The 13,510-nt window shown below is 41.1% G+C and overlaps 1 protein-coding gene across 1 annotated transcript in view; it reads right to left on the bottom strand.

Moving 5' to 3' along the window:
* Positions 1-13,510, bottom strand: part of PGM2 (phosphoglucomutase 2) — a 36,019-nt gene that overhangs the window by 5,757 nt on the left and 16,752 nt on the right. Inside the window, exons 7-12 of the mRNA XM_052642043.1 lie at positions 10,961-11,150; positions 9,961-10,058; positions 7,296-7,476; positions 7,116-7,209; positions 4,399-4,528; positions 3,494-3,683 (exon numbers count right to left, since the gene is read on the bottom strand). Coding sequence (XP_052498003.1) covers positions 3,494-3,683; positions 4,399-4,528; positions 7,116-7,209; positions 7,296-7,476; positions 9,961-10,058; positions 10,961-11,150 — 883 coding nt within the window. The remainder of the gene's footprint in view (positions 1-3,493; positions 3,684-4,398; positions 4,529-7,115; positions 7,210-7,295; positions 7,477-9,960; positions 10,059-10,960; positions 11,151-13,510) is intronic.

The raw sequence follows: 13,510 nt of genomic DNA, 5'->3' as shown, positions 1-13,510 counted from the left end.
CGGCAGCAGCTGTTGAGGGGTTTGCCAACCAATCATGGCAGTCAGAAACCAGATGAAGAGGTGGAAGGGACCTGCTGGAACACAGGACAATGACCAGGGGGCGCCTACAACAGGCAGACACGAACTGAGTCAGGACCCCCTGCAGAGCAAAGCTCACTAACCGGGGCACCAGGTACTGCAAAGGGCAGGCATGAGGCAAGGGCAGACAGAGGGAGCATCTGAAAGGAGCTATTGGATCCTCCCAGATCCTCAACTTCTGCCCATGTGGTCAACAAACCACCTCACCAGGAGATGGCTTAAATCTCTGGTATAACTGAAACAGAAGAGCTTAGAAGTTGGGGGACACTGGGCATCATGGAAGGCAGAACATGGAGAAAACAGAGTAACTCAGAGTCCCCACACTGAACACTAGCACCTCTCCTCCCAGGTCCCATTGACCTCTCCAACACTTCCAAGGACTCAGCATCCCAGCTTATTACCCTTAGGCAGGAGACTGGGGTGACAGCGAGGCGTCCCCAGAAGACCTTGAAGGAAATAAAGACAATTCACAGGAAGAAAGATCTACATTAAAAAAACAAAGCTACAATTAATATCCTTAATAGAGATAAGATATAATATACACAAAACAAGATATTACTTTTAATAGAGGAAAAAGAGCTGAAATGTTCAAAGAAGCAGACATTTAATGTTGAGGTAATCTCTCCAAAAAGTAGGAAAGGAAGACACAGATGGACAATGGGAAGAGGTGAAACATGGAAAGCAGAACATCACTCGGAGGGTCAGTGTCTGAGAACTTGTCAAGAAGGACTTGTCAAGAAGGGGAGAACAGAAAATTCAAGGGAAAAGGTTATTTGGAAAACAACCATCCAGCCTCCTTCTTTGAAAAAAATCAAGAGTTTCTCAGGACTGAAAGAAATGACTCCACAGGCCAACAAAGACCAACCAAGTGTCCAGAAAATGAAAGAAAGGAGGCCCATACTAAAAGCTTATCACTGGAATTCTGAACCCAAGGTTTAGTGGAATGTTCCTAATACTTTCCACAGAGAAAAAAAAATATTGCACAGAAAGGACTGAATGGGTATGGCATCCTTATCCCTGGATGCAGCACACAGCAGGTTCCAACTATTCCCCGAATAAATGAATGATGGATGCTCCACAGCTTGACAAACATGGAGCAATGCTTTCAAAACTGTGAGTCAATAAAGTGTGTGGGTAGAGCAAGACATTTTCAGACCTAAACACCTCTAAAAATTTACCTCTATTCACTTCTTCTTAGGAAGATACTAGAAAATGTGATTTAGGAAGCTAATTATAAAAAGGGGTCCAGGAGCAAGGGATATAACCCCAGAGAGTAGTGAAGAGCATCCCCAGGATGACAGCTGGGCATTCAACCCAGAGAGCAATGGGCCCTCCCCAGAGAAAGGGGCCAGGAGGGAGGCCTTTGGAAACAAGATGGAACCAACAGAAGCAGGGAATCATTGGACTAGGTAGAAAACCCTGCTGCTGCTGCTGCTGCTGCTAAGTCGCTTCAGTCATGTCCGACTCTGTGAGACCCCATAGACGGCAGCCCGCCAGGCTCCCCCGTTCCTGGGATTCTCCAGGCAAGAACACTGGAGTGGGCTGCCATTTCCTTCTCCAATGCATGAAAGTGAAAAGTGAAAGTGAAGTCGCTCAGTCGTGTCCGACTCTTAGTGACCCCATGGACTGCAGCCCACCAGGCTCCTCCATCCATGGGATTTTCCAGGCAAGAGTACTGGAGTGGGGTGCCATTGCCTTCTCCGAGAAAACCCTACTGAAAGCTATTTGAAGGATGTGGCAAGAACTGGTGAGGAATACATAGAAATCCATGCAAATAAAAGAACAAAGCAGTTATTAATTACAAAAAAAAATAATTCTTTATACCAGGTAAGGGGAACCTAAGCAAAGTACACTACTTAGCTAAGCAGAAAACAATAGTTACTAGTCATCATAATACAAGCTTGCAATCTGATGTTGCCAAAACCTGTGGTACAACTGTACTGCAAGGACAGGGGAGAAGAGTTGTGAATGCTGCAACTCTAAGAACTAAATCCCTATTTCCATCATGTTGTTAAGTCGCTTTAGTAGTGTCCAACTCTTTGCGACCCTATGGATTATAGCTTGCCAGGCTCTTCTGTCCATGCGATTTTCCAGGCAAGAATACTGGAGTGGGCTGCCATTTCCTCCTCCAATCTCCATCATAGAAAATTAATAAAGCCTAACACCGATAAGTCAAAGCATCACTACATGAGCATGTTATTTAGAACCATGAGAAACAACTAAGAGGGAAGGTGGTTTTCTTGACACATGGCAATGAAGTGGTAGGAGGTGGAACCGCCAAGTTTCTTCATAACCCTTTAATACTATTTGCCTTTTAAAACCATTTTGTGTGCAAATGTAAATTAAAAAATATAAAAAGGAGAATATTAAAGCAAATGTCCAGCATCTCATACGGATATTCCTACTCTTCTTCCCCTACCCACTTGCCATAGTTAGCAATACTATCTTCTGCCATATTTGTGCCTTCTTTGGACTCCAGTCGGGGATCCACATGGTAGGAAGAATTTGAACTCATGTGCTATAGCTAACAACTCCCATATGAATGAATGATTAGTGTTAGTTGCTCAGTCATGTGCAACTCTGTGCAACCCCATGGACTATAGCCCGCCACATTCCTCTGTCCATGGAATTCTCCAAGCAAGTATACTGGAGTGGGTAGCCATTCCTTTCTCCAGGGGATCTTCCCGACCCAGGGATTGAACATGGGTATCCCACACTGCAGGTGGATTCTTTACCATCTGAGCCACCAGAGAAGCCCCAACAACTCCCATATAGTCAGAGAATAGGGTAAAACTAAGGAGGAAGCTAACAGTAGTTCTCAAGGCTGGACGAGTAACATCTGCATCAGCAGGGCATTTATTAGAAAGGCAAATAAGGGGTGGGCTGCAGCACTCAGTTTTAACCTGGCCACCAGGTGATTCTGCTGTTTTTTCAAGTTCAACTGCTGAAAGAGAGGAAAAGCCGGATTTGCGATCAGAAGACCCAGATTCTACCCAGAGCATCACCAATTAGCTTCTAACCACAGGCAGGTCTTACACTCCTGAGTATAGTCATCCCTCAGCACCCATGGAGGGTGCCAGGATCCCCTGCAGATACCAAAATCCACGGATGCTTAAGTCCATTATATACACTAGTGTAGTAAGTTGACCCTCGGTGTTTATGATGTGCCTAAGATACCGAGAGCCGACTGTATCGATTTCCTGCTGTGTTCAAAGATGGCGTGGGCTGAGATGACTAGTGAGAATCCCTGTAGTTTTAGCTCATGTTTTAAAATTATCTCTATATTTTAATAGCTTATTCATAGTAATGCCTAAAATCAGCTTCAATTAATTATATGATTAAATAGGTTGAACTATTCAAAGCATAGTGAAAAAGTAAATAGAAAAGACTTTAAATGATAAAAAAAATTACTCACAGCTTTTTTATCAGGTTCATTATCATCATAGCCAGTTGTAAGGTCCCTAACGTGAGAAATCTCAAATCTGCCACAAGTTTTTGGATAATTACTCTTCCCATCATAGTTTCTAAGGTTTTCAAATAATTGTTTAATAGTTTCTTGATCATGGCAGATAAAATACGAAGCTCTGGTGATATGGTAGCCATACCTATCAATACAAACATGGTTACATGCAAATGAGGAACAAATAATTGTGCACAGTATACACTGAACATGTATCTATTGCACAGTATATTCTAAAACAAACAGCCATGACTAATTTCAAAGGAATAATTCAGCATTAAATAAAGAGGTCCAACAATCTACCCCAGGAATCACTGCCCTGCTGTGTGGCCCTCAGTCTCTATTTGTAAGTAGAAGTTTTATCATTGGAATATAGCCACGTCATGCCCATTACCTTGTATCTGGTTGTTTTTGCACTAGAAAGGCAGAAATAAGTAATTGCCACAAAGACTAAACAGATGTTTAATGAACACATTTAGTGTTTTTCAACACTGGAGATTTAAAAAATCACATTCTTCCCTCAGCCATTTCTGCAACTAATGTTCTCATTTATGAAGGATTAACGTCATCACAAATGGTAATTACTATTAACTGCTTAAGTACCAAAAGGAAAAGGTGATCTCTTATTTAGTTTTCATAAGAAATAGAATTCATAACTAAAGCAAGAGCATCAGAAAGAATATGAGTACCCCATGCACAAGAAGAGAGCAAAACAGTAAAAAATATTCCTGTGTGCGGATGCATGTTAACTGTATCTACTGTGATCATTTCACAATATAGACATACACTGAATCATTGTGTTGTACACCTGAACTGATTTAAAAAAAATTACTTCAATTAAATAGTCAATAGAAACTTACTCAACATAGATGGCTTTTAGCTGCTGAGACAAAGACAAATTCTTGGTTGCTAGAAAGCTGGCCAACTCTGCAGTTATGACAGCAGCGCTGACTCCATCTTTGTCCAGCACGAAAGGGCAGCACATATATCCTGCAGAAATACGAGTCATACACATATCCTAAGGACTGGGTCCTTTTACACACTGCGGATACACACATCTATATGCATCCTGCCTATTGCATGAGCGGTTGTCAAGGATGTAAATGATTCTCATTCACCACCATTGTATTTAAGAATCTAGCCCAGTGCCTAGTGGGCCTTCACGAAGTATTTGTTGAGTACAAACTATTATGTATAAAATAAATGATATATAAGGATGCATTGTACAACACAAGGAGTCTAGCCAATATTTTATAATAACTATAAATGAAGTATAGTCTATAAAAATACTGAATCACTATGTTGTAAACCTGAAACTAATATAATATGGATGCGCTCAGATGCTCAGTTGTGTCCAACTCTTTGCAACCGCATGGACTGTATCCCGCAAGGCTTATCTGTCCATGGGATTCTCCAGGAAAGAATACTAGAATGGGTTGCCATGCCCTCCAGGGGATCTATTCAACCCAGGGATCCAGCCCTCATCTCTTAGGTCTCCTGCACTGGCAGGCAGGTTCTTTACCACTAGTGCCACCTGGGAAGCCCTCAGTTCAGTTCAGTTCAGTCGCTCAGTCATGTCCAACTCTTTGTGATTCCATGGACTGCAGCACGCCAGGCTTCCCTGTCTATCACCAACTCCCGGAGCTTACTCAAACTCATGTCCATTGAGTCGGTGATGCCATCCAACCATCTCACCCTCTGTCATCCCCTTCTCCTGCCTTCAATCTTCCCAGCATCAAGGTCTTTTCAAATGAGTCAGTTCTTCGCATCAGGTGGCCTAAGTATTAGAGTTTCAGCTTTAGCATCAGTCCTTCTAATGAATATTCAGGACTGATTTCCTCTAGCATGGACTGGTTGGATCTCCTTGCAGTCCAAGAGACTCAAGAGTCTTTTCAACACCACAGTTCAAAAGCATCAATTCTTTGGTGCTCAGCTTTCCTTATAGTCCAACTCTCATATCCATACATGACTACTGGAAATACCATTAGATGGACCTTTGTTGGCAAAGTAATGTCTCTGCTTTTTAACATGCTATCTAGGTTGGTCACAACTTTTCTTCCAAGTAGTAAGCACCTTTTAATTTCATGGCTGCAGTCACCATCTGCAGTGGTTTTGGAGCCCCCCAAAATAAAGTCAGCCACTGTTTCCTCATCTATTTGCCATGAAGTGATGGGACCGGATGCCATGATCTTAGTTTTCTGAATGTTGAGTTTTAAGCCAACTTTTTCACTTTCCTCTTTCACTTTCATCAAGAGGCTCTTTAGTTCTTTGCTTTCTGCTAGAAGTACGGTGTCATCTGCATATCTGAGGTTATTGATATTTCTCCCTGCAATCTTGATTCCAGCTTGTGCTTTATCCAGCCCATCATTTCTCATGATGTACTCTGAATATAAGTTAAATAAGCAGGGAAGCCCTCAACTATGCTTTAATTAAAAAAAAAAAAGGAACAAAAAGAGGAAGTATTTGTTGAATAACTTGTAAGGATAGTCTCCCTTCTAGACAAATTGTCCTCATTTTCCAGGTCTAGCCCTTCAGCTCACACAAAATTGTTTCTAATTGCTCGAGTCAATGCTTATTCTGTCTTCTCTGAATTCCTGTAGTTTTTGCCAGTACATGATTCACCTTGACAGTGAGCCTATACTCTTTTGTGTGGTTACTAACCTCACTTATATAAACTACTACAGGCTAACATCAGTTTATCCATTTCCTTCAGGGTCAGTGTGTAATTGATAAGCAATAAATTTTGGATAAACAAATTTTGGGGCTTCCCAGGTAGCACTAGTGGTAAAGAAATCACCTGCTAATACAGGAGACATAAGAGATGAAGGTTCAATCCCTGGGTCAGTAAGATCCCCTGGAGGAGGGCATGACAACCCACTCCAGTATTCTTGCCTAGAGGATCCCATGGACAGAGGAGTCTGGTGGGCTATGGTCCATACGGTTGCAAAGAGTTGGACACAACTGAAGCAACTTAGCATACACATAGTAACTTTTACTAAATAAACAGCTAAAATATCCCCAGCACAAACATTTGCATTTCACGTTTCTATTGCTGGCTCTCTGTTTCGCTCATTTATAGTGATTATTTAAGACAAGTGTTTTCCCATTATCCTGGCTGGTTCTTTCAGGTGATAACCACTCTGCTGGAAGTCCTACAACTGTGGCTTCTCCTTTCTTCTGGACATATCTTTGCAGGGCACTCTCTAACGGGCAGTGAACTATATGTGGCCTAGATATCAACACCACAGTGAGGAAATACTTCAGCTCCCCAAGTAGGAGGATTTTCTTAAGCTACTACAGCCAAGTACAAAACATCACTATTTACAGTCATCAGGGGAGAGGATTCACTTCCTTACATGAATGGCTTGATTATTTGTGAGATATTCTTTTCAGCTAAAAAAAAATCTGACGCCAACTCTGGGGTTGGACAGTTCAGCATTTGCAGAGGGTCACAGAAGAAAAGCAAACTGCATGCTTCTGTTTCACTGTTAATCTTTGAGCCCAAATCCAAATCTTTGCCCATTTATGCACATTCTATAAATTAACTGATCACATGATCATGGTGCTCAACTCTTACCAATAGCTTCTTCAAATGCAAATAAGACATTTTTCCCCTGGTCTATCAGCTGTTTGGCTCGATTTCCCATCCATTTAAAGCCAGTTAATGTTTCCTAAAAGGATAATCCAAGAGAGAAACGCCTTAGACTTTCTCCAGAGCAAAAGAAAGGGAAAGGGGCAAGTCTCACAAACACTATACCTCAAAGTGAAAGCCCTCCTTCAAGGCGATGGCTCGCAGGATTTTGGAAGAGACGGTGCTGGACAACATGTATAAGTTTTGAAGGGCGCTGTGATCTTGGTTCTTTTCTTTCCAAGAAGTAAAGAGCCACCAGCCCAGGAGGGCCCCCAACTCATTGCCTGAAAACACTTTCCATTCGCCACTGAAAGAAAAAACCACCTGTGCATGACAGTGATCTTAAGAGAGTGCTTAACTGTAAGTGACAAATATGGACAGAACAATTAAGCCAAACAAGGCTCCAAGGGGCCTCTGCAGGACTGTTCTCCCTAATCTTTGTTGTTGTTCTCATTATTCTTGTTCACATAACAGAAGTGTGGCTACCACTGCACAAACATCTGAGCAGCTACCGTGTCTCAGCCAGTTTGCCTAGACAAACACCCTATCTTTGAAAACTCTAAGTATGTCAGCGATGACACAGAAATGCTTTTATTTCAGTCTTCAGCAAAGGGCTTTGGTTTTAAACATAACAGATACATGCGGGCAAGATGCCCCCCCAAGTATAATAGCTCATATATTTCAAGTTTTTGCTCAGCACTGCAGTTTCTGAGAGAGAGCTTAGCATTCCTTAAGATTCAGCACAGTTCTAGCACAGTCTGGACACCAGAGAACAAGCCTGCAACTATCACTTTGTGAAGTCAAGGTGGTTACAAGCATACCTCACATTTGATCATATAGCACCTCAACTTAAATTTCTAAAAACTGACACAGAATTGAACCTGTTTTGTCATAACTGAAAGTCCTAAACCTTTGGCAGCACCAAACTGTCCCCCAAACATCACACATGCTCTTTGACCTGCAAAACTACTTGGAGGCTGTGTACCTTTCAACTTTCCTCCTAATCCATCACTGCTCTGTACAAACTCTATAGTCACACTTATCTCAAGCATTGCAGCACCCCACAGGCAAGCTCTCTGGTCTCCGTTCAGTCAGTTTAGTCGCTCAGTTGTGTCCGACTCTTTGCAACCCCATGAACCGCAGCACGCCAGGCCTCTCTGTCCATCACCAACTCCCGGAGTTCACTCAAACCCATGTCCATCGAGTCGGTGATGCCATCCAGCCATCTCATCCTCTGTCATCCCCGTCTCCTCCTGCCCTTAATCTTTCCCAGCATCAGGGTCTTTTCAAATGAGTCAGCTCTTCGCATGAGGTGGCCAAAGGATTGGAGTTTCAGCTTCAACATCAGTTCTTCCAATGAACACCCAGGGCTGATCTCCTTTAGGATGGACTGGTTGGATCTCCTTGCAGTCCAAGGGACTCTTGAGAGTCTTCTCCAACACCACAGTTCAAAAGCATCAATTCTTCGGCACTCAGCTTTTTTTATAGTCCAACTCTTACATCCATACATGACCACTGGAAAAACCACAGCCTTTACTAGATGGACCTTTGTTGGTAAAGTAATGTCTCTGCTTTTCAATATGCTATCTAGGTTGGTGGTAACTTTCCTTCCAAGGAGTAAGCGTCTTTTTATTTCATGGCTGCAACAGCAATTGCAGTGATTTTGGAGCCCAGAAAAATAAAAGTCAGCCACTGTTTCCCCATCTATTTCCCATGAAGCGATGGGACCAGATGCCATGATCTTCGTTTTCTGAATGTTGAGCTTTAAGCCAACTTTTTCACTCTCCACTTTCACTTTCATCAAGGGGCTCTTTAGCTCTTCTTTACTTTCTGCCATAAGGGTAGTGTCATCTGCATATCTGAGGTTATTGATATTTCTCCCGGCAATCTTGATTCCAGCTTGTGCTTCTTCCAGCCCATCATTTCTCATGATGTACTCTGCATATAAGCTAAATAAGCAGGGTGACAATATACAGCCTTGATGTACTCCTTTTCCTATTTGGAACCAGTTTGTTGTTCCATGTCCAGTTCTAACTGTTGCTTCCTGACCTGCATACAGGTTTCTCAAGAGGCAGGTCAGGTGGTCTGGTATTCCCATCTCTTTCAGAATGTTCCACAGTTGATTGTGATCCACACAGTCAAAGGCTTTGGCACAGTCAATAAAGCAGAAATAGATGTTTTTCTAGAACTCTCTTGCTTTTTCGATGATCCAGCATATGTTGGCCATTTGATCTCTGGTTCCTCTCTGCCTTTTCTAAAACCAGTTTGAACATCTGGAAGTTCACGGTTCACATATTGCTGAAGCCTGGCTTGGAGAATTTGAAGCATTACTTTACAAGCGTGTGAGATGAGTGCAATTGTGCGGTAGTTTGAGCATTCTTTGGCACTGTCTTTCTTTGGGATTCAACATGGCATTGAAGGTCTGGCTCCTCACCAAACCTTTGTCAAGTGCTGAACTTTAAAGTCAGCACCAAACAAAGTACTTTGCCCTGATTAGGCACTGAGTCATTAATTATGATAAAAGTGATGATAAAAGGGGGATGGTAACAAGTAAGTTCAATACCAAAGTTCAATACCAAATACACGCTGGGCTGGCTGACCCTACATTATGCTTGCCGAACCTGTGGCTGCTGGACTGGTACTTGCTCTACGTCAGAGGATCTGACAGAGGTTCAATGAGATGATCATTTGCAAGATAATTGGGAAACATTTCCAAATACATCCGGTCCCTCTAGAAACATCTGACTGACACTATATCACACATCATGCAGGTAATCACAATTTATTGTACCTGTCTTGCTTTTCTGCCACAGCAAGTCTATCAGCATCTGGGTCATTTGCTAAAATGATTTTGGCCTTGGTTTTGTCAGCCAAAGCAAAAGACAAAGTCTGAAAAAGAGAGAAAAAGAAGAGAAAAAGATCACTCCAACCAAGAACTGAGCACACTACAGTCTTTAAAAATATTCAGTTCTTTAAGAACTAAAAGAGGTCTTTTCCCAAACCAAGACTGAATCTTATTTCTGGAACTGGTCTTGGTTGGTCACATACTACTTCCTAAGTCAGAGGTCAGATAAGGAGAGCATCAACGCATGACCCATGTGTGCCAGTGGGACTCGCCCAACATCTGACTGTGTTTGTGGCTGGACTGGTTATTTCTAAGCCTGGCCCTGTGATCAACCTCATAGACAAATCAAAATTGACTCTCTGAGTATAACTGTTACCCTAACCTTTAAAAAGTTTAAGTGGGGGCTTCTTTGATGGTCTAGCAGCTAAGACTCTGCGCCCCCAGTGCACGGGGCCTGGTTCAATCACTGGTCAGGGGACTAGAGCCCACATGTTGCAACTAAGATCTGGGGCAGCCAAGTAAATAAATACTAAAAATAAATAAAATAAAAAGCTTAAGGGAACCATAATTGAAATAGCAACTTTTTCATATCAGAAAAATGTTAACTGAGAAATAAAAATTGTGTGACAAATCTCCATTCTATTATTGTTTCTTTTTGGCATTAAGAAGCACAGTAAATTAAATTAAATTAAATTAAATTAATTAAATTGAATGTAAAGCATCATTTTAAATTTGCGAGCAATTTCAGCTTTTGCATCCTGATGCTTAAGACATCTGATTTGAAAGTTCCTTTAAGAATGGATGCCTAATAAATATAAATTTTCAATGATGAAATCACATTTTTGTTTGCCACAATGAAAATACAAGAAAAACTTGTTTTACTCCAAAGTAATAATTTTGAATTATATTCAAGATAAATTTTATAATTAAAAAACAGTCAAGTTACCAAGACACCTTTACCCTCTTCGGGATTCGGGTATTTCACTGTTGGGAACTCAGGATCAGGGTCCTTCTGTTCGGGAACAGCCTCGGGAGGAACAAAGTCGAATGCCTTGAAAGCCGACTGCACGAAGCTGTGACCCACACCGTGGACAGAGGTATGCACAAACTTCACCTTGGTCTCCTTGTTCACAGCCCTAGAAACAGACATGTGGAGAACGAGAAGATACACAAACATGGCTCTCAAAATGAAAGGAGGTTTGCAAAATACCAAGGAACCAGATACCCAAGAACATAAGATTTCAAAATAATAAGAATGTATAAGACAACTGAGTATCTTTCAAAATTCTATTTAAAAAAAAAAAGAAAGCTTTTTCACTCTCTCCCAAACATACACGCTCCCACAACACATTGTTTTAAATTTCACTCTGCAGTTACTTCCTGCAAAGCCGATTACTTCTGGATTTTGTTTCATGCTACAACTTCACACCTACAGTGGGTTCCAGGAGGGACTCCCAGCTGGCCCACGGCAGTACCTACCCACAGCAGTGCCAGCTCCAGGGCTTCATCTATTCCCTACCATCTTCACATAAGACTTTCAAAATGTCCCTTTGAACACAATGCGATGGAACTTCCCATATACAGACGTATGACTAATAAAACATTTTCTTTGTCAAGTAACAATCCTATTTAGCAAAGTGCTCTGATTGAGGGACTTAATTTAGAATAAAAATAACATCAAAATTAACAGCAGAAGTTATAGCAAATGTAAATACAAAGTGTTAAAAAATTCCAGCTATCTGACTGCTAGTTTCTAAGGTAGTGTACACTTCTTTTGGCAATGAGTAAATGAACAAGGTCTTCCTTAAGACAACAGTAGTTTAAAACAAACATATCTTTGAAAATAAATACGTCTAGAAAAATAAATATGCACGATTAGTAAGAACAAATCTGGAAAAGATGAAATTCAGAAGTTGATCCAACTTGAATTGGGAAATATGTGAGAAGCAGTAAGGCTTAGGGCTTAATATGATTTGGAGACAGATTCTAAATTTAACTCCTGGAGATCTGCTCCTTTTATTTGGCTGCCCTGGGTTTTACTTGTAACACACAGGATCTTCAATCTTTGTTGCAGTACGTGAGATCTTTAGTTGTGGCATGTGGGATCTAGTTCCCTGACCAGAGATCAAACCCAGGCCCCCTGCATTGGGAGCGTGAAGTCTTAGCCACCCAACCACTCGGAAAGTCCCTAGAGCTCTGCAATTCTAAGCTGTGGGACTGTTGCTTATTTTCTGTGACCTCTCTGAGTTACAGTTTTCTCATCTATAAAATGGCAATATATCAGAACCTACCCTCAGCATTACTGTGATGATTAAAATGAGATGAATTAATTAGTACAAAGGAAGGGAATATAGCGGTTATCTGATAGATAACAGCACTTAAATCATGTTAGAAACTGTCTGATTAAAGGTGATATTTCCAGTTAGTCAAAGAAAAATAGATTCTTCAGTGTAATATGTTAGCACAATTGCACTTTTTAGAAAGAATTTAATCTGCTTTCCTACTTTATGCCTCATACAAAATTAAAAATAACTAAGAATTCAAAAGATTTAAACGGTGCAAAATATGGACTTCTCTGGAATACAGTGGTTAGGACTTTGTGCTTCCACTGCAGGGGACACAGGTTTGATCCCTGGCTGGGGAACTAAAATCTCACATGTCATGTGGCATGGCCAAAAACAAAACAAAACATTGCAAAATGTAAACACGAAAGCTTTAAAGTAAAACAAGAGTTGTGCTTTTTAAAAAATAATCTTGGTATAGTGAAATCTTTTTAAGTATGACACAAAACCCAGAAGTTGGCAATTAAAAGTTTCAATGAAAAAATCCAAAGGTAATAACAGAAGGGAAAACAATATTTGAAATAAACAAAGACTAGCTTTTCTGTACAAGCAAAGAGGTTTCACAAATGCAAAAAAAAAGAACAAATACTTAGAAAAATATAGGTTAAATAAAGATAAAAATATTCATAATTAAAAGTGTAAATAAAGTTAGGTATTGGTTTCATGTAGCAAACTGGGAAAGAGGAGATACTTCATAATACTCAGTGTAGGTAAGAACGTGTGGGGACCATATACTGTTATCATATTCGGTTGGTGAGAACCTCAGCTAGTATAACATTTCTAAGAGCAATTTTTAAATCATTATTAACTTTATAAATGTATATATAATTCTGATGCCTGCACTGTATCTTTTTTTTTGCACCCTGCACATCTTGTGGGATCTTAGTTCCCCAACCAAGAACCAAAGCCCTGCCCTCCACAGTGAAAGCGCACAGTTCTAACCACTACCAGGACCATCGGTTCAGTTCAGTTCAGTCGCTCAGTCGTGTCCGACTCTTTGCGACCCCACGAATCGCAGCATGCCAGGCCTCCCTGTCCATCACCAACTCCCAGAGTTTACTCAAATTCATATCCATCGAGTTGGTGATGCCATCAGGGAATTCCATCTACTATGTATTTTTCTGAATACTCTTATACACACACACACCCCCCCC

Source organism: Budorcas taxicolor, chromosome 6, assembly GCF_023091745.1.
Source record: "Budorcas taxicolor isolate Tak-1 chromosome 6, Takin1.1, whole genome shotgun sequence".
Classification (NCBI taxonomy): Eukaryota; Metazoa; Chordata; class Mammalia; order Artiodactyla; family Bovidae; genus Budorcas; species Budorcas taxicolor.
Note: the sequence above shows the minus strand (reverse complement) of the source record. Positions and strands in the feature narration are given on the sequence as shown.